Source organism: Xyrauchen texanus, chromosome 33 (genome assembly GCF_025860055.1).
Source record: "Xyrauchen texanus isolate HMW12.3.18 chromosome 33, RBS_HiC_50CHRs, whole genome shotgun sequence".
NCBI lineage: Eukaryota > Metazoa > Chordata > Actinopteri > Cypriniformes > Catostomidae > Xyrauchen > Xyrauchen texanus.
Genome location: NC_068308.1, coordinates 11566001 through 11584509, shown reverse-complemented (window position 1 = coordinate 11584509; position 18509 = coordinate 11566001). Strand labels below are relative to the sequence as shown.

General features: G+C 41.1%; 1 protein-coding gene across 1 annotated transcript in view; it reads right to left on the bottom strand.

Annotated features, from left to right (window-relative positions):
* LOC127626818 (integrin alpha-X-like) overlaps window positions 1-18175 on the bottom strand; it is a 50098-nt gene extending 31923 nt beyond the window's left edge. The window contains 8 exon segments of the mRNA XM_052102880.1: window positions 1140-1290; window positions 2304-2449; window positions 2577-2704; window positions 2846-2957; window positions 3164-3234; window positions 3340-3443; window positions 3807-3924; window positions 18085-18175. Coding sequence (XP_051958840.1) covers window positions 1140-1290; window positions 2304-2449; window positions 2577-2704; window positions 2846-2957; window positions 3164-3234; window positions 3340-3443; window positions 3807-3924; window positions 18085-18130 — 876 coding nt within the window. The 5' untranslated portion in view covers window positions 18131-18175.
* Between the last annotated feature and the right edge of the window lie 334 nt (window positions 18176-18509).

Here is an 18509-nt window from a genome sequence, read left to right as displayed (position 1 = left end):
CTAGTGAACAAAACAGACATATTAGCTTTATCTAATGATTGTATTTAGCATATTTAATAGCATAATTGAGGTTCAAAAAGAGGTTCAAAGTTGCTGTTGGGGATGTTAACATCACTTTTTCAATTTTGGCCATTTTAGAATAGCTGAGTTTAAATAAAAGTTGCAGTTGCATGTTGTGGTTAATTTATCACAAGTATTTTAACTAATATCTACACTATTAACTACAACAACTAATGTTCAATATTATATGTAATCTATAATGTATTGTAATGTAACAAAAATTATTGTCACTAAATGTACATGTCTGTTACAATTTTTGAATTGTTGATAATTGGTTAGTTTATAATTGGTAAGTTCTAATCATAAATTCAATTGAAGCTTGTTCATCTAGGCCTGCCAATCTTATTACAAGGATATACAGTAGCAGCTGCTTCCCTCACACTGGTGATGATTCTTCTGGCATTCCTCCTCCTCCCCATCTCCACATTTATAATGCCTATACCAATTACTATTTTATAATTGTCTATTTCTTTCTTTAGTCAGTTAGTACAGGTGGGATCTTAGAGCTCAATCCCAGTCCTGTGCTTGAGTTCCTCCGTTATGGACAGCATGTCAAATCTGTTTAATGCTCTCCAGGATTATATGATCCAGAGAACTCATGAAATTGGGTTGGTTAATATGTGATAGTATAATAATGTATTTATGAGTATAGAAATTCTTTCTCATTGCTGAGCCTGTGACGGAATCGTCTGTCCGTGATGTTGCAAAGTGCAGGAAAAAAGTTCCTACAGTGATGCCTCGCATAAGAGAAATGTGACAAATTAATTAATTTAATTATTTTATGCATTTTCTCAATTAATATGAGATCAGAGAAGATGCATACACAATCATTATCATAAGCCATACAAGGATAAACTGAGTGCTTATTTGCACTGCCAATAATACAATTTGATAATGCTTCTGAAAGTAGTTTTAAAAGCTTTGCATGTCACGCTGCCGAACACGGTTAATTTGACAGCCCTAATTATTATAATTGTTTGAACCCATGGACTGTAAAGATCATTTTAGAATTTGACTGCATACAAATTAAATATTTAAACCTCTGATGTCTTCTGTATGAGCAGGAGAAAAACACCTACCCCAATCGCAAATCGTATGATGTTCTTTTTCATTGCCAGTGATTCTGCTTCTGCCAGTCTGCCGCCGTCTTGTGACTGTCCATCAGTAACAACAAGCAGGATTTTATTTGCTGATGGTCTTGCCCCTCTAACTGGTGTAAATAGTTCATTCCTGGGCATTTTGAAGAGATAAGCATGGGGACTAGGGAAAATAGACTATATAACAGATGATAAGAATAAGGTCTGATTGAACATTCATATAAAAATTACAAGACAGCTATATACCAAGTTAAGAGAGTGGCTATAAGCTTAAGAGCAGTATGCTTGAAGAAAATGAATTAATTGTATGATTACTTTATTCCATATTTGAGACAGAAATCAAATAATATTTTAACATATTCTAGGGCTGGATTGCAAAACAGCCTTTTTAACAACAAACATAGTTTAGGCTGATGAGTATTTGCAATAGTCTGTTCAGTACTGAATATATATTATTACATTTATTATTATTATTATTATTATTAATATTAACCATTTCATATGATTAGTGTTTTTAAAAATGTAATTGGAGTTTTTCTTTGGTGCATAACTTTTTCTGTACCATCTGTGTTACAGGCATTATTGATTCCTAAAGAAATTGGGTTTTTAAGAAAACGTTGTGCTATTACTTTCCTAAGAGATTGGACAAACACTGTTCAACAGGCAGACTATAAAACTGGAGAAAAAATCCCTCAAACTGAGGGAGAGAACAGAGTGACAGAACATCTAGGTGGCAGAATACCATGAAGTTGGGCTCTTTTAACCTGGGCCAGTAAGCAACCACCTAGCAACTACCCAATACCATAGAAATGTGATTGCAACATGCTCACAAACACTCAGAACACCTTAGCAACCACATCGCAACACACTGGCAACCACTTAAAGTACCTTAGTGGTGATCTTTGCTTATTCAAGTATCACTCACATTTTCTTCCAAAATCTAGGATTTAATTATTGTTTTGTGTGACTTGTTAACTTAAATCAACATTGTAACAGTTATAGCTCACTACTAAAGCTTTATTTTTTTAACTTAGGCCTATAAACTGCACCCGTAAAGCATATAATATTGTGCAGTATATGAGCTGCATGAAATGTGCTACACTAAATAAAAATATTCAGTTTATATTACTAATAAACAGGTCTTACACAACTTGTATGATGGCATTTGCAGTCAAGGTTCCACCACCCATGTAATTTATATTCATCACATTTTCTTCCCACGTGCTTTTTTGACTGAGTTGAATGAAGTCGTAGTGAATGGAACAATAAACAGAGTACTGTGCAATGGCAAACTGTAAACCAAAACAGACATTTACACATAAAAGGACACTATTATGTTTAGCTGTTTATAAAAAAAAAAAATCTTAGGTATAAAGTTTGTATCAAATTAATTGAAATGATATTGAAGGCACTGCCTACCTGTGCATCCCGCCCAGCAAACCGTTTAATCACATTTGCCACAAACCTCTTCATTGTGTTAAAATTGTTCCACCCTACACTCCCAGAGCCATCTAATAAAAAAGCTATATCAATCTGACCAGGGCAGTCTGTAAGTGGAGAGAAGCACAATGTATACATTTATGTAGTAAAACTTCAGTATATTTAAACAAAAAAGAGAAGAAAATTATTTAATTTGCATTAAATAAATAATAAAAAAAGAAAATCTCTTTGCTGATAATCTTATTTACCTCTTAGAGAGCTTGGTATAGGTGGTTTAACCACATTGTTTTCACTTATAAAGCACATGCCATTGTAGGAAGTGAATCCTTTACAGTTCTTTGGAATGGTGGGACCACAAATCTGGATGAGATGGAATTTTACGTTGGTAAATTAAATTAAGACTTGGTTTATTCTTATTAAGTATGTTCTCTGGTAAGTGTTTTATTCAGCATATTTCATTTGGCCTATTATATGTATTGGTTACTTGTAAATGTGAAACAGACATAAGATGTACTCATAGAGTGCTATATTCTTTAATGTCAATTGTTTTCTGTTGCAGAACTTACCGCCAATTTTGAAGATTTTTGATCCTGAATCATGGAAAGTCCAAGAGACATGTTGACAGCTTCAGATGGCACTTTGTTAACACAGAGAAATTTATTTTATTATTATTATTTTGATAAAATAATGTTTTAAAGCCGTTTTAATTACTATATGAAAACATTGTATAAAACCTAAATACCATTAATGTCCAATGGTGAGCAGGTTTGTTGTGTGACAGGACAGCTATAAATTTTCCCTCTTCTATCCTGGTTGATTTGAATTAGAGGATCACTCACAATAACTCTATGACAAAAGAGGTGAGAATAAGTAGAATCAACTACAGGGGAAAAGTTAATTTATTAAATGAAAAAAAGAAAAAGTATGAGTATGATGACAAAGCTATACAGAGATACATGAATTCACCAGATTTAAGAATCAATGGTCAAGTGTGGTTCTGCAAGACTTCTTTCCACAAGGCCTCTCAACACATAACAGCTAATACAAATTTGAGGAGGATCCAATATAAACCAATATCTGCCTGGTATGTGTGGGACTGGAACCTCTGCAGTGAGTTGAATCCAGGCCATATTGTGCTTTTTGTAGGTGCCACACAAACTATGAAATTGTGTTTTTATGTTTCATTATAAGTGGTTATGTTGCTCTCACCTTGATGATTCTCTCTGTATTATCTTATAGCCAAAGGCAACGTTTTGGCTCTCTGAAGGTCCTTTGAAACTTCTCCATTTAACAGGATCAATGTTGAATGCCACAACTGATTGAAACACTAAATGTTCAGAAATACAAAAAAGTTAATCAATATTCAAGGAAAACCATGGATGCTGATTGGTCCTTTCAGTGGTCCAGCTATGCTAAAATACATGATAGCAACAGCTATGATGCAAAACACTTGTTCAGCTAGCTACTGTGAATATCAATGTGCAGCACCAATGAGGTCAACTATTAACCTTAGCTGTCATGGACTATAGGCCCCATTTTCATACCTGCATTAGGTTCAGGGCTATATGATACGATGTGCATAGCAACTGGCCATGGGTTGGAGTACTTGCACTATCTGTGGCCATTCATGTGTGTATTCACTAAATGATATAGGAGGTCAATGTAAATGAAATGCAACAAAATGTTACCTGTGATGTAACGTGCAGGTAACGTTGATAAATTAAACTTTTATCAGTGTAGTCATAGACGTTGGTTACGACATGCGAACCATAAGTAACTTCAGTTAGTTCCCCTTAACTGCTAACTTCAGCATTTACAGTAAGTAACATTTTTAGACTGCAGTTATTTGTTCATGTTTGAAACATTTATGGACAATGTTTATAACGTGCAACAGAGCCAAAGGGAATCATATGGAACGAGCTAGAAAAAAACATTATATTTTAAATTAACTGTGACATACTCTTATAGAAATTAAGTAGGTTTCGGAATGGAAATATTTCAATAGTGTTATTGATTGCACTGAAGAATCAAAAATGTAAATTCAAATCTTCAGCCAAGTGAACACACACACACACATAAATGGGGACATACCATATAGATAACTATTATTTTATATAAAGCAAAATTTTTTTGCATTGTTAGAATTTTAAAAATCATTGTTTAACTTTTTTTTTTTTTAAATGAGGACATGCCAAAATGTTCCTAAATGGACGTTTTGTAAAATTTTGCTCTCTTTTATGTCCAAATGTTTCCCTATAGCTATGTACACACACCAATTTTACAGTGTCCTAATCTTTGAATTTTGGGTTTCAAGGTATAACCACATGCATTGTAAAATGTGCAAATTTGCACACTCTTCTGAAGATGGCCTTCTAAAGCCTGGCGTGGCGATAAACATTCAACTTTCAGACTAACACGACAGCGATACACAAGGCAGAGAACTTCATAATTTAAAGTAAACATATACTGCATTCTGCTATTATATTAGACTGTTTAAATGGTTAGTTCACCCAAAAATTAAAATTCTCACATGATTTATTTACCTTGAACCTATGCCATATGTGTATACATTTCCTTCTTCAGCAGAACAGAAATGAAAATTTGTAGAAGCAGATTTCACCTCTATTTGTCCATACAGTGCAAGTAAAGAAATTTCATACAGCTGCTGGCTGTTTGACGATCCAAAAGTCTCATTTAGGCAGTGTAAAAGTAATCCACATGACTCCAGTCGATCAATTAATGTCTTCTGAAGGAAATTGATAATTAAAACAATTTTCACATTAAATCGTTGCTTCCGGCCAGTGCGGGAATGCTGTTTAAAATGATCGTGTTCTTGCAACATTCATTCCTCTGTTGTAAACAAAGCGTCCACTTCCGACTTCTCACGTAAATGCACCATAGCGCTTGCATCACGCAATGGCAAGGTGATGCATCGACTGCTGACTGGAACACATTTTTCTTTTGTTAATAAAGTTTTAATTATCGATTTGTTTTTTACACAAACATATTGATTCGGTTCGGTAGACACTAATTGATCAACTGGAGTCTTGTGGATTACTCTCATGCTGCCTAAATGTGTCTTTTGGACCGTCAAACTAGTTGTTTCCTTGCATTGTATGGACATCCAGAGATGAAATGTGCCAATAAAAGTCTTCATTTTGGTTCTGCTGAAGAAGGAAAATCATAGAAATATGGAACGGCTTAAAAGTAAATTAATCATAAGAGAATTTACATTTTTGGATGAACTAACCCTTTAATGTCAGATTATATTGTAAGGCTGCATCAAGATGTCGTAAAAGTAAAAGAACTCTGCGAGAGCCACGTCGTAAAAACTGTCACACAGAAGAAATTTTTACCTTAGTCAACACATCCTACTAAGCAAGGACAATAAAACACAAATCTCACATCTGGCCTCTATTTCACCTCAGGCCAATTTAGGCCTATTCTGGTAAAATTCACAAACATCTGCCCCCCTCTACTCCTCCTTCCCCTTCCCCTTCAGCTCAGAATCACTTAAGATCTGCATGTAACAAAATATCATGTCTGATGTATACAAATAATGTGACTAGGCATGTTTGGTATCATTTGAAATGTCTCAGTGCGACTGGTATAATGGTCCCTTTCCCATGTTGATAAAACTATTGGTAACAAAGTTATTAGGTCTTTGCCAAATGCTGTATAATTCTGAAGGTCTATCCCCATCCCTGCCTGTATGTTAATGAGGTATGTCCCCAGGACTTCCAAATCTAACCACTCCCAAAATTCCCTAGGTTCATGGTTTGGGTATTTAAGGAAATGTGACACATTGTTCATGGTTCTCTGGAATCAGATGATCCCACACCTTAATTTATGTAACTTTAATAATAGGAATCTGCATTCAGATTTCCCATGCTTTGCAATTGCATGTAGTTTTCTCAACTGCCAGGTATGTTCTTTGACTTGTTTCTTATTTTTAGGAATGTTTGTTTATTCTGATCATTTATGAAATTGGCTTTGATTTGAATATCTGTAACTAATGTTTTCAATCCTACCTGGCAAATAAATTGTTATTATTTGATATATTCTGTATTCCTCCGAAATCATTGATAACATTACTGGAGCTTTAATATAGGAGAAAGCCATGTAAAGACTCTCAGTTTGAATTTCATTAAAACAAGACTATACTGAAGCTTTAATGTAGGAGGAAGCCACTTAAAGACAATCAGTTTATTGGAGTCAGATTAATATAAAATTGGAGTCAGAACCGGGGAAAGGGTCTGTGTTGAGGAAGAATCAGACATGGAACTACTCGTCCTTCAGGTCTACCGCCGCGAACCAATCCTGATGCAAGATGCTCGCTAAAATATGTTTCTGCGTGAACATCTCGGTGGGAGTCTGTGCAGAGCCCGATTCAGAACTCGCAGGTCGAGGATTGGCCGCAACCCGCCGCCTTTTTTAGGTACGATGAAGTAGGGGCTGTAAAACCCCTTCTTCACCTCGGCTGGAGGGACAGGCTCTATTGCGTCCTTTCATAGAAGGGAGGCGATCTCCGCGCGCAAGGCAGTGGCATTCTCGCCTCTCACTACAGTGGAGCAGACGCCGTTGAACCTGGGCAGGGGCCTGGCAAACTTAATCGCGTAGCCGAGTCAGATGGTCCTGATCAACCAACGCGATGGGTTGGGGAGCGCGAGCCACGCCCCCAAGCTCCGCGCAAGAGGGACCAAGGGAAGTACAGCGTCGGACGTACCAGCGGGCGGGGCCTCGTGAAGGGGCGGATATCGTGGTGCTGAGTCTAGAGACATCAAAGCACTTACCTTGCTCCTTGTGACCGCTCCCGCAACAGCCTGGGATGGGGGAGGAAGATTTTCGTCCTCGTAGCCCGTGGAGACTATCACATCAAGGCGGATATTTGCCACAGCTGGGAGCGCGGCGCCATGCCTGCCAGAGAGTGAAATGGGGTCCGCTGGTCATGATAACGAAGGCCGGGGACACCGACTCTGAGGCCCAGGAAATGAGAAGACTGCTCTTTTCATAGAATGTGGGTACCGCGGCCCTTGGGGCATGCGGTGAGGTAAGAAAAGGAAATAAATAACCTCACCTGCAGCGGGTCTCCTACTTCCTGGAATGCCCGTCTCAGGGAATGCTTTGAAGCCTTTCTTGGGTTCTTGGCGACCGGCCATGGTGGCATCTGCTTTCTGCGGGTGCCTCGACGCCGGGGCCAGCCTACTGGGGTGGGCTGTGGTGGAGCCAGTGTTGTTGCCGCAGGGGGACGCCCTTGGCGACAAACAGACGGGGGTGCGAGACATTGCATCGCGCCGGGGCAGGATGTGTTGAATGGTCCCCGTCTGCCTTTTAACCACTGAGGATTGCTGGGTGAAATCCTCTACGGTGCCGCAGAATAGGCCAAACTGGTTAGACCAAGTTGGGCCAAAGGTGGCGCTCCTGGACCACTAAGGTGTACATCGCCTGCCCGAGAGACCACGGCGTGACTATCATCACTCTGGGGAGACCAGTCATTGAGCGCAGCTCCTGCATACTACCCTTGTGCAGTTCTTTGAGCGCCACGGCTTGGTGCACTTGCAGGAGAGCCGTTGTATTGACTGGACTGTACACACAGACTGCCATTCTCCCGAGTGCTTTTATTGCTCAACCTCCGTTTACAAGCAACATGAAGCAACACCGCTAAACGGCGCCCTCTGTTGGTTGACTGTTACAATAGTCAGTATCAGTACATCTCTCTTTTTTTTTTTTAGAACTTAACAATAACAATAACAAGGTCTTGTCAACTTTAACAGCACTTACTCATAATAACAGCAACAACAAAAGAAACAAGTTAGTACTACACAATCTTGCTGCGTATTTCTAACATTAGCTGCACAAACTTTGTTGCATATAACTAAGTAAATACTAAGTAAAAGTTTTTTTTTTCAAACCTAACTTAACACTCTCCTATTAGTCTTTTAGGTTTCATTGCGTGACGACGTAGTCTTCCCCGACCTATCTCAGTGGAAGGTGAGTTTTTTGTGATGTTTTCAGTGACAGCTGTAGAGCTAGGAGAGTTTTTCTCTACTCGTGTTTGCTCAGTTGGTCCATCAGAGATAACTATGTCTGTACTTTCAATACAGGTGCTTGGCACTTTCAGCAGGTGACGGCGATTTATTCGCAGTGTGTTACCATACTCAGTAAGTACCTCGTAGGATCTTGGTGTTGTCTCTTTTATGACCTTCGCTACAGGTCCCCATTTTCCATCACATCTGACACGTACCGTGTCCTTTTGTTCCAGTGGACATAACTGTTTGGCATTCCTGTCATAGGCTTTGCTCTGGCTGTTCTTCTTTGCATAATCTCCGTGTCTCTTTTGAAGCAGGTGTTCTGCTGAGGGTAGCCGTGTTCTCAGCTTCCTGTTCATGAGAATTTCTCCTGGAGACTGTCCACATTCAAGAGGGGATGCTCTGTAGTTTAGCAGTGCTAAATAAAGATCCTCTCCAGTCTCAGCAGCTTTCTTTAGCAGACGCTTTACAATCTGCACTCCTTTTTCAGCCAAGCCGTTTGACTGCGGGTACAGTGGACTTGATGTTATATGTTCAAACCCATAAGTCTCTGCAAAGTCTCTGTAGTCCTGACTGCTGAACTGTGGTCCGTTGTCACTCACCACAGTCACCGGAATTCCATGTCTTGCGAAGATGGCTTTAGTGTGTTTTATAACCTGTTGTGCTGTTGTATTAGTCAGCATCGCCAGCTCTGGATAGTTTGACTTGTAGTCCATGATGACAAGGTAGTCCCTCCCTGCTAGGTGAAATAAGTCTGTACCAACCTTTCTCCATGGTTCCTCAGGTTTCCTGTGGGCCATCAGGAGTTCCTTAGGTTGCTGGTACCTGTGCCGCTGACATGTCTCGCAGCGCTGCACCAGTGCTTCAATGTCCCTATTCATGTGTGGCCAATACATCAAAACTCTTGCACGTCTCTTGCATTTCTCAATGCCTAAGTGTCCCTCATGCGTGAGTTTTGCCATTTGTGAGCGCATGGAGGTAGGTATGACAATCCGTTCGCCTCTCAAGAGCACCCCATGCACAACTGACAGCTCGTCTTTAATGCTCTGATATGGGGTTGTCAACCTCTGATCTCCTGCCAGGTGGATTTTGTCTATTACAGATTGTAGCTCACGGTCGTCTGCCATTGCTTCAGCAATCTGTCTCCATTTATCCTCAGAGACTGGTAGGTGTTTTTGTATGCAGTCTACATGAACCTGTACGTCATGTTCTGTGTTACTTGATCCTGTATGGCTCAAAGATGCTCTGCTGAGTGCATCTGCCATCACCAGGTGCTTCCCTGGAGTGAACTCAAACGTCAGACTGTATTTCTGGAGATGGAGCATTAACCGTTGGATGCGAGGAGGAGCATCTCCTAGTGCCTTCGTTGAGATCGCTATCAGTGGTTTATGATCAGTCTCTAATACCACTTCTCTTCCATAAATGTATTCATGGAACTTTTCACATCCGAAAACTGCTCCTAATGTCTCTTTCTCTATTTGTGCATAGTTTCTTTCCGCCTCAGTCATCGTTCGTGATGCATATGCCACTGGAAACCATGCCAAATCATGTTTTTGAAGCAGAACTGCTCCTAGTCCATCCTTTGAAGCATCAGTAGATACTTTCACTGGAAGCTCAGGATCAAAGAATTTCAGTACCGGTTCTCTAACTAAGCTGTTCTTGAGCATGTCCCATTCTGTCACATGTTCATGCTCCCATCGCCACTCAGTTCCGCTTTCCAGCAAGCTACGCAATGCCTTTGTGTTAGCCGACAGATTTGGAATAAATCTTCCCACATAGTTGACTAAGCCTAATGCACGTTGCAGCTCTGTCTTTTCTTTGGGTTGTGGCATTTCTTTTATAGCTCTTATTTTTTCAGGGTCTGGCTGTATCCCTGCAGCAGATAGTCTGTCTCCCAGGTGAGTAATGTCTCTCACCCCAAACTGACACTTTTGCTTGTTCAGTTTCAGTCCTGTTTTTCATGCTCGTGCCATCACTTTTCTCAGTCGTTCATCATGTTCTTCCCTTGTAGCACCCATACGACTACATCATCCAGGAAGACTCCCACACCTTCCATGCCATCGAACATTTGTTGTACTGTCCTGTGGAAAACCTCTGGAGCTGAGGCAATTCCAAAAGGCATGCGTAGGAAGCAATGTCTACCAAAGGGAGTGTTAAATGTGCACAATGGTGCACTTTCCTCATCCAGTTTAACTTGGTAGAACCCTGATGATGCATCAAGCTTGGAAAAGAACTGTGCACCAGCCATTGCACTTGTGATGTCTGATTTAGTTGGCAGCCTAAAGTGCTCTCTTTTGATCCATTTATTCAGATCTCTTGGATCGATACAAAGTCTCAAATCACCGTTCTTTTTTTCCACAATGACGTGAGAATTAACCCAGTCAGTAGGTTCTTCTACTTTTCTCACTATCCCTTTGTCTATCAAGGATTTCAGTTCTTTTCTCAGTCTTTCTTTCAGGGCTAATGGCACTTTTCTTGCTGCATGGATAACCGGTTCTGCATTTTCTTTCAGCCGTATTTTGTACTGATTAGGTAAGCAACCTATACCCTGGAATACATCCTTGTACTCTCTCATTATCTCAGCGGTAGAATCTGCACATATGTCCATCCGTTTGCTGTGTGCTGCGCCCCTAGTGGTCACTAGAGCGCTATCAATGACATGAACTCTCTTTATAAGCCCAAGTCCTTCACTTGCTTTCAGACCTAAAATCGGCTGTCTATCCTCCTCTACTAGAACAAACAGTGCATTTATGGTGCGTCCTTCTCCTGAAAGACTCGCTCTGAAAACACCCATATGTGGAATCGGCTGATCGTTAAATGCCCATAAGTCCAATTTCTTTGGTCTCAATTTTGGCTTAATGTTCATATTATTATAGTATTTTCTCGGCAGGACATTTACTTGTGCACCTGTGTCGATTTTCATTGGCACTGTCACACCATCCACCATCAAAGGTGCTATCCATTCATCATCATTACTGTCCATATTAGTCAGAATTGCTGCTTCGACATACAGTGGTTCTCCGTCCTCACTGTCACTTTCTTCTTGTTTCTGTCCGACGACATGTACACTTTTCTTTGTGAGACAGGACCTGGCAAAATGATTTTTTCCTCCACACTTTCGACATTCTTTGCCATAAGCTGGACATGTTTTGGAGCATGTTTACTTCCACATCTCTCACAGTCTCTGCCCTGTGGTTTCCATTTGGATGTTTGTGGCTGTCGCTTATCAAATCTCTTTTTGTGGTTTTGCACCGTATCAACAGCAGCAGTTTCACTTTCGTTTTCAAACGATTTCAATTGCATCTTCGTACTTTCTGCAGCCTGACAAATACCAACTGCTTTCTCAATGGTAAGTTCTGTTTCTTTTAATAACAGCATCCTTACTCTCTTGTCCTGCACTCCTATTACAATCTGATCCCTTATCATGGAGTCGCACAGTGTGCCGAAATTGCAGGATTGACTCTTAAGGCGCAAGTCTGTCACATACTGTTCTATTGATGCAGTCTCTTTTTGCATTCTGTTCCTGAAGACATACCGTTCATATGTTTCATTCTTTCTCGGCGTGCAGTAATCCTCAAACTTGCTCAGTACCGCGGGCAGCGTGTCTCTTTCCTCTTCCGAAAAGACGAACGTGTTGTATACATCCAGCGCCGCCCGTCCAGCTACAGTTAGCAACAGAGCTATCTTCCGTCGATCGTTTCCTTCGTCAAGCCCAATAGCTAACAAATAAAGCTCAAAATTTTGCCTAAAGGCTTTCCAGTTAGCGTGGACGTTACCCGTCAGCTTCAACTCGTCCGGTGGGCGTATATTATTCATTACACAACATGTTTTACAAGTTTACTCCTGGTACCATGTATTGACTGGACTGTACACACAGACTGCCATTCTCCCGAGTGCTTTTATTGCTCAACCTCCGTTTACAAGCAACATGAAGCAACACCGCTAAACGGCGCCCTCTGTTGGTTAACAGTTACAATAGTCAGTATCAGTACAGCCGTGGCGTGCAGGGCAGAGGCGGCCTGTCCAGTGGCACTGTAGGCTCAGTCGTGAGTGATGTCGTTAAACCACGGGCCCTGGACGGGAGACTCGGACAGCTGGAATGCACCGTAGAGCCAACAGCGTAGAGAGATAAATGGAGGTGGCAGAGGAATTCAGCGCTGTGAACTTGCTTGCTCGGATATCTGGTGTGTGTTTGCAGCGTCACTCCTTTTATACCCGGATGTCCGGGGGAGTGGCATGCAAATTCCACACGCCAATTTCCATTGGCCTTTTCTCAAGATCAGAGATGTCTGAGCAACCCCTAGTGTCAACTCATCGACACAACGTTGAGTGAGTGACATAGGGAACTGGAGCCTATATTGCTCACAACAACAGACTGTGCAGACTCAACTGCAAGAACAGCTCAAAGTGCTACACACATCAAACTGCACTAAAATATCAGCAGTAATTCAGATCTCACCAAAGATGCTCAGTCTAATTTGATCTCTGAAATTACATTTGCATTAGACATTGTAATGGTACATGTTTTTGTAAAGAAAAATTATTGTTCCCCCTGCTGACATAAACCATACAATATGAGTGTGGAGCGGGGGCCGGCCCGGTCGGAATGTCGTGCGCCCGGTCCCCAATCGGCCTGATGAGGCGTGCGAGGGATAAAGGCGGCCGGTGACGATGGTTCGAGAGAGACAGAATTATGGGCATGTCCGTCATGTGTGTGTATATGTTTGTACTTTTGGTTTAAGTTTGCATTAAATTATGATTTATGTTGACAAGCCGGTTCTCTCCTCCTTGCCCATCCTTTAAATGTGTTACATTGGTGCCAAAAAAAATTATTGTCCCGGGAAAGAGGAGGGATGCCCGTTGCAGAGTCCTCTACACTGCCGTCCACCCAGGGCAGTGCCGCTGCCATCTGCCGGGTGACGGAGTAGCCTGACCACCCGGATGCGGGGAACGGCCGCCGTCCACGGGGCAAGTGGGGACTGGATACCCCGACCGCCTGGATCGAGGGAGCCGCTGCCGGGGGCGGAGGAGTGCCCTGCCATCCCCAGAGACGCAGAGGGGTCGAGGGAGACCGCCATCCACGAGGGGAGGAGGCAAGAAACTCCCCGACCGCCCGGAGCGGTAGTGTGGATGAGTGTCCCCATTTGCTGCCAGAAAAGCGGAGGGGCGTTCTGCCCTCTGGGGGTCGGAGGTTTGACTCCGGTTCACCCGGGGTTGGAGCGGCTGTCGTCCGCCTGAGTGTGGAGGAGTGTTCGAGGACCACGTGACGGTACATCAGAGAACCGGTGATTGAGTTTTTCTCTCTCTCCTCTCTCTCTCTGTCGCACCGTGTTGGCCTTTTCCCTCGCCTATTTTGTTTTCTTTGTTGTTGTCTTCCCCTCCTGTCTCCTCCCAGGGCGAGGAATACGGGGATGACCACACCCCGTCCCAGGGATAGGGGGGATGTACGTCATGCCGGTGGCACCCCGGCCTGAGATAACACCGGGAGGAGTGTAGAGTGGAGGGGGGCAGGGCCGGGTCAGAATATCACGCGCCCGGCCCCCAATCGGCCTGATGAGGCGCGCGAGGGATAAAGGCGGCCGGTGATGATGGTTCGAGAGAGAGAGAATTACGGGCATGTCCATCATTTGTGTGTTTAAGTTTGTACTTTTGGTTTAAGTTTGCATTAAATTATGATTTATGTTGACAAGCCGGTTCTCGCCTCCTCCTTGCCCATCGTTAACTGTGTTACAATGAGACTAAATGCTGTCTGCAACAGTTTGGCTTTGACCATCAGAGAAAATTAAAGAAAGTACCACATTCCTAAATGCAAATTAATGTATGGTTCAACATTGACTGTTTTCTCTCTCTGTGGTTGTTCATATTTCAGGTTTTGACAGATGCAAAAAGGTTTCTGATCCTCTTTCTTCATGCCAGGACAACAATTTGGCCATGCTGGAGATGGGTGAGAAAGCAAATCTAATAGGCCATTCACAACTTACAGCACTACAAAAACAAAAATAGCTATATGGCCTTCCGGTTTAGCACTGGAACCAAAATTGTGCAACACCAAGCTGTGACTTGCACTAGATCAGGTTCCACCCATCTCCTAAATATAAAGAACACACACGTTCATCATTACACATCATGGAACAAAATAATGGCCAAGATTCTGAAAATACTAATCCACTGAAGATCTGGCCTGCCTCTCACATACACATGGCCTCTCACACATAGGACGTTACAAACCTGTTTCCATAAAACTATTTACAACTTCCCAACAACTGATTTGAAATACTGTAATATAAATGGGACATGTGCATGGCTACAGTCACACGTCGATGATTTAATTACTAATTGCAAGCAAACTTGCCAACCGAATTTCAAAATTTCCACCTACATATAAATCAAACCAATTGATTGTTGTTGGCATGGTTGAAAACCAGAGGGCCCCTGATTTTTAACACATAGCTAATAACAATTTAAAAATAAAAGAAGTTGACAATATGAAATGCAGATACTTCTATCAATCCACTACACATTTTGAAAATAGACATAAATCATGGATTGTGACTCAGCACTAAATCACACACATTAGATAATTTTTAGTTATTATTATATATGTCTGTAACTGTGATTCTACAATCATAGAAGTATTATTATAACTATATGTTTAATGATGCATGCCACTGGTGAAGATACTAGTTATACTGACTTTGTGGTGTGTTTCCTTTATTTCATTAGTGCTATATGTATTTTAGAAAGTTCATTCCCATCAGTCTATTAATAGTATTAACATAATTTCATTGCCACTCTCTCCCTCAGTTGTGCAGTGCAGCTCATTTAAATTAGATATTTTATCCAATCAGATTTTCCACTGTGCTGTCTCGTGAAAAATCTACCCAGAGGCCTTCAAAATTTCAAATGAATCCCCTTTGCTGTTGAAGCAAATGGGGACGATGTTGTTGATTGTCATCTTCTTTAACCAATCAGATTTCGAATTTGCCATGTTGGGTGTATTCTTTGACCCGCCGGAGCCTTCTAGCTGGCCTAGCAGCCTACGTCAGCATTTTTCATGTGGCATGATAGGAGGAGGACCATTAGCTAACTGAAACTGAAGTACAACTAATGTAAACTTTCTTCCGTGTGATGTTTATATTTTTAGATGTAGTGCTTTATAATTCTGGTTAAGATTTTGTACCTAGCCCTGTAGTTTTTTTTTAAACGCACAATGGCTAAAGGCGGAGAAGAAATTTATTTGGTGGCAGATTTACTGACAAAGCCTTTTTCTGAGAAGAACCTTTCAAGAAAAGCTGGAAATTGTGAGAAAGGGTCGACTAACCCCGCAGCTAGCAGGCCTGTCCCAGCCAGGGAAAGGATTTGTGCGGCACTTTCAATCGACCAACTTACAGCATCAAATGAACATTACAAATTGTATTGCAGGGAATGCCTGTTATTTGCAACCAACCGATATGGTGTTTGGAGCCACGCTGGGTTTACAATCTGAATTGCCTAACCAAGACCGCAACGAGACATCAAAGCACGGCAGGACATTTGCAAGCAACGGTGCTCTTGAAAACATTAGGAGCTCCATAACGAAAGAGTAAAACAAAATAGGGAATTACTGAAAAGACTGATCGATTGTGTCATCTTTCTAGGTTAACAAGAGCTCTCATTTAGGGGAAATGATGAAAGCACGGAGTCCACAAATAGAGGTAACTATTTCAAGCTTATTTCCTTTCTGGCCGAACACGACAAAGATTTGCATTACCACCTTTCCACTAACAAAGTGTTTTCTGGGACTTCAGGCAAAATACAAAATGACCTGATTAGTGCTATAGTTGAAGTGATGGAGAGGAGATCAAAAGGGAGATCAATAAAGCACCTTTTGTCGCAGTTATGGTGGACGAAACTACAGATGTGAGAACTGCAGCCCAGCTGTCACTGGTGCTCCGTTATGTGACAGGCACTGGTGTCAAGGAGAGGTTTGTCAAATTTGACGATGTTACGAGTGGCAAGCGGGCTGATGACTTTGCTGCTCTCATTACAGTGTTTTGGCACAGTGTTTTGATGGAGCTGCCGTCATGGCATCTGGATTAAACGGGGTGCAGGCTAAAGTTAAGGTGAGGGCTCCTATGGCTTTATTTATACATTGGTATGCACATCGACTTAATTTAGTACTGACTCAAGGGGCATCGAAGCTTAGAGAATGTAGGATCTTTTTTTCACATCTCAATGGCCTAGCTGCATTTTTTCCAGATCCCCTAAGCGTGCGCAGCTGCTTGAAGATATCTGCCAGCGACGTCTTCCTCGTGTGGCACCAACAAGGTGTCAATATCGTTCTAGATTGGTCAGCACAGTCTATGAGAAGAGAGTTGCCCTAAAGGAGCTTTTTGAGCACATATTACAACACCATGAGTACGACGAGGATTCTGTGCGCTGTGCTGACAGATACAGTGCACATCTGGATGATTTTGAGTTTTGTTTTTTGCTTTCTACGTTTCATGTGATATTTGAGTATTCGGATGTTCTTTTTGGAATACTGCAGAACAAAACACTCGATGTACAATTCTGTCTGGCAAGAATGTGTTTTGTGACAATATTGAGAGGGAGAGAGGGCGATTTGGTGAGATTTATGAATCTACTTTGTGCAAAACAGGTGGGCCAAGCACACCAACCACAGAAACGCCACAGCAACATTTTGGACAACATCATAGCCCAGATACGGAACCGGTTTTAAGACCACAAGAAAGTCATGTTTCTTGAAGAAAATCCCAGATGCGGCCTTCTCCAGCTTAACGCAGAGCCACGGAACTCTCTTTGACCTACCTTGGCTTAAAACAGAACTGACTGTAATGTATGCCAAGACTGATTTTGAAGGAAAAAGCCCTGCTGACCTCCTCGCTTTCCTTCAGCAGAAAGATCTATGCGGGAGCATGCGTTAAACTTTACGCATTGCCACGTAAAATGCACGTCCAGTCACTGTGGCAAGTACTAGTCATACTCTGCTTCTAATTTATGAAAAACTTTCTTTATAAATACCACTTTTGCTCCAATCTTAAACCATTTGAAACATTTAAAAGCACCAGTGTTTAATTTAACATAGACATATTTATATATTATGTGAGAGTACATTATATCGCTAATCTATTAAAACCCAGTTCTGCTGGAAAAAAGATTGTGTGGTTTTTAGTTGTAAAAAAAGTTTGTCTAAAGTTTGCTGTGCCTGATATGTCATATCATGAACAATGTCTTTGAATGTTGAAAAACTTGATATCAACAGTTAAACTAAAACTTTAAGAGATATTTTAATTAATTTCAACAAAGCAATGCTTTTTTTCTCTTTAAATAACTTATTAATATTTCCATGTATCACATGACTGAGGTAGTTGTGTTTTGTGAAGACAAAATACAAATTACAAATATATACAAATATATAGAAATATATAAGTGAAACAAGATCAATAAATTGCTCTTACCACACAAGATACACAAGCTGATACACAAGAAATTCTGGTCCATCATTACTTGTTAAAAGATGTAGAGAATGCATGAGGTGAGACAGTCATCAAGCAAAAGAGTGGATGTGAAGAGAAGTTCTGTGTTTCATAGATGCATCAAACTAAAGAGGAACAACACTGACAAAGAGGAAATGGGCACATGTTAAACCTGGATTAGCTCAATATAATAAAGACATTCTTTTTATTTTGTATTATTTTATTTAAATCTAGCAGTTTATCAACTATTTGAATAGTCAAATAAAATAGATACCAATAGAGAATCTCAAAGATAACTTTTCTGGGGGGAATTGTGGTGTAAACAGGGTTGGGAGGGTTCCTTTTGAAATGTATTCCACTACAGATTACAGAATACATGCTGTAAAATGTCATTTGTAACATATTCC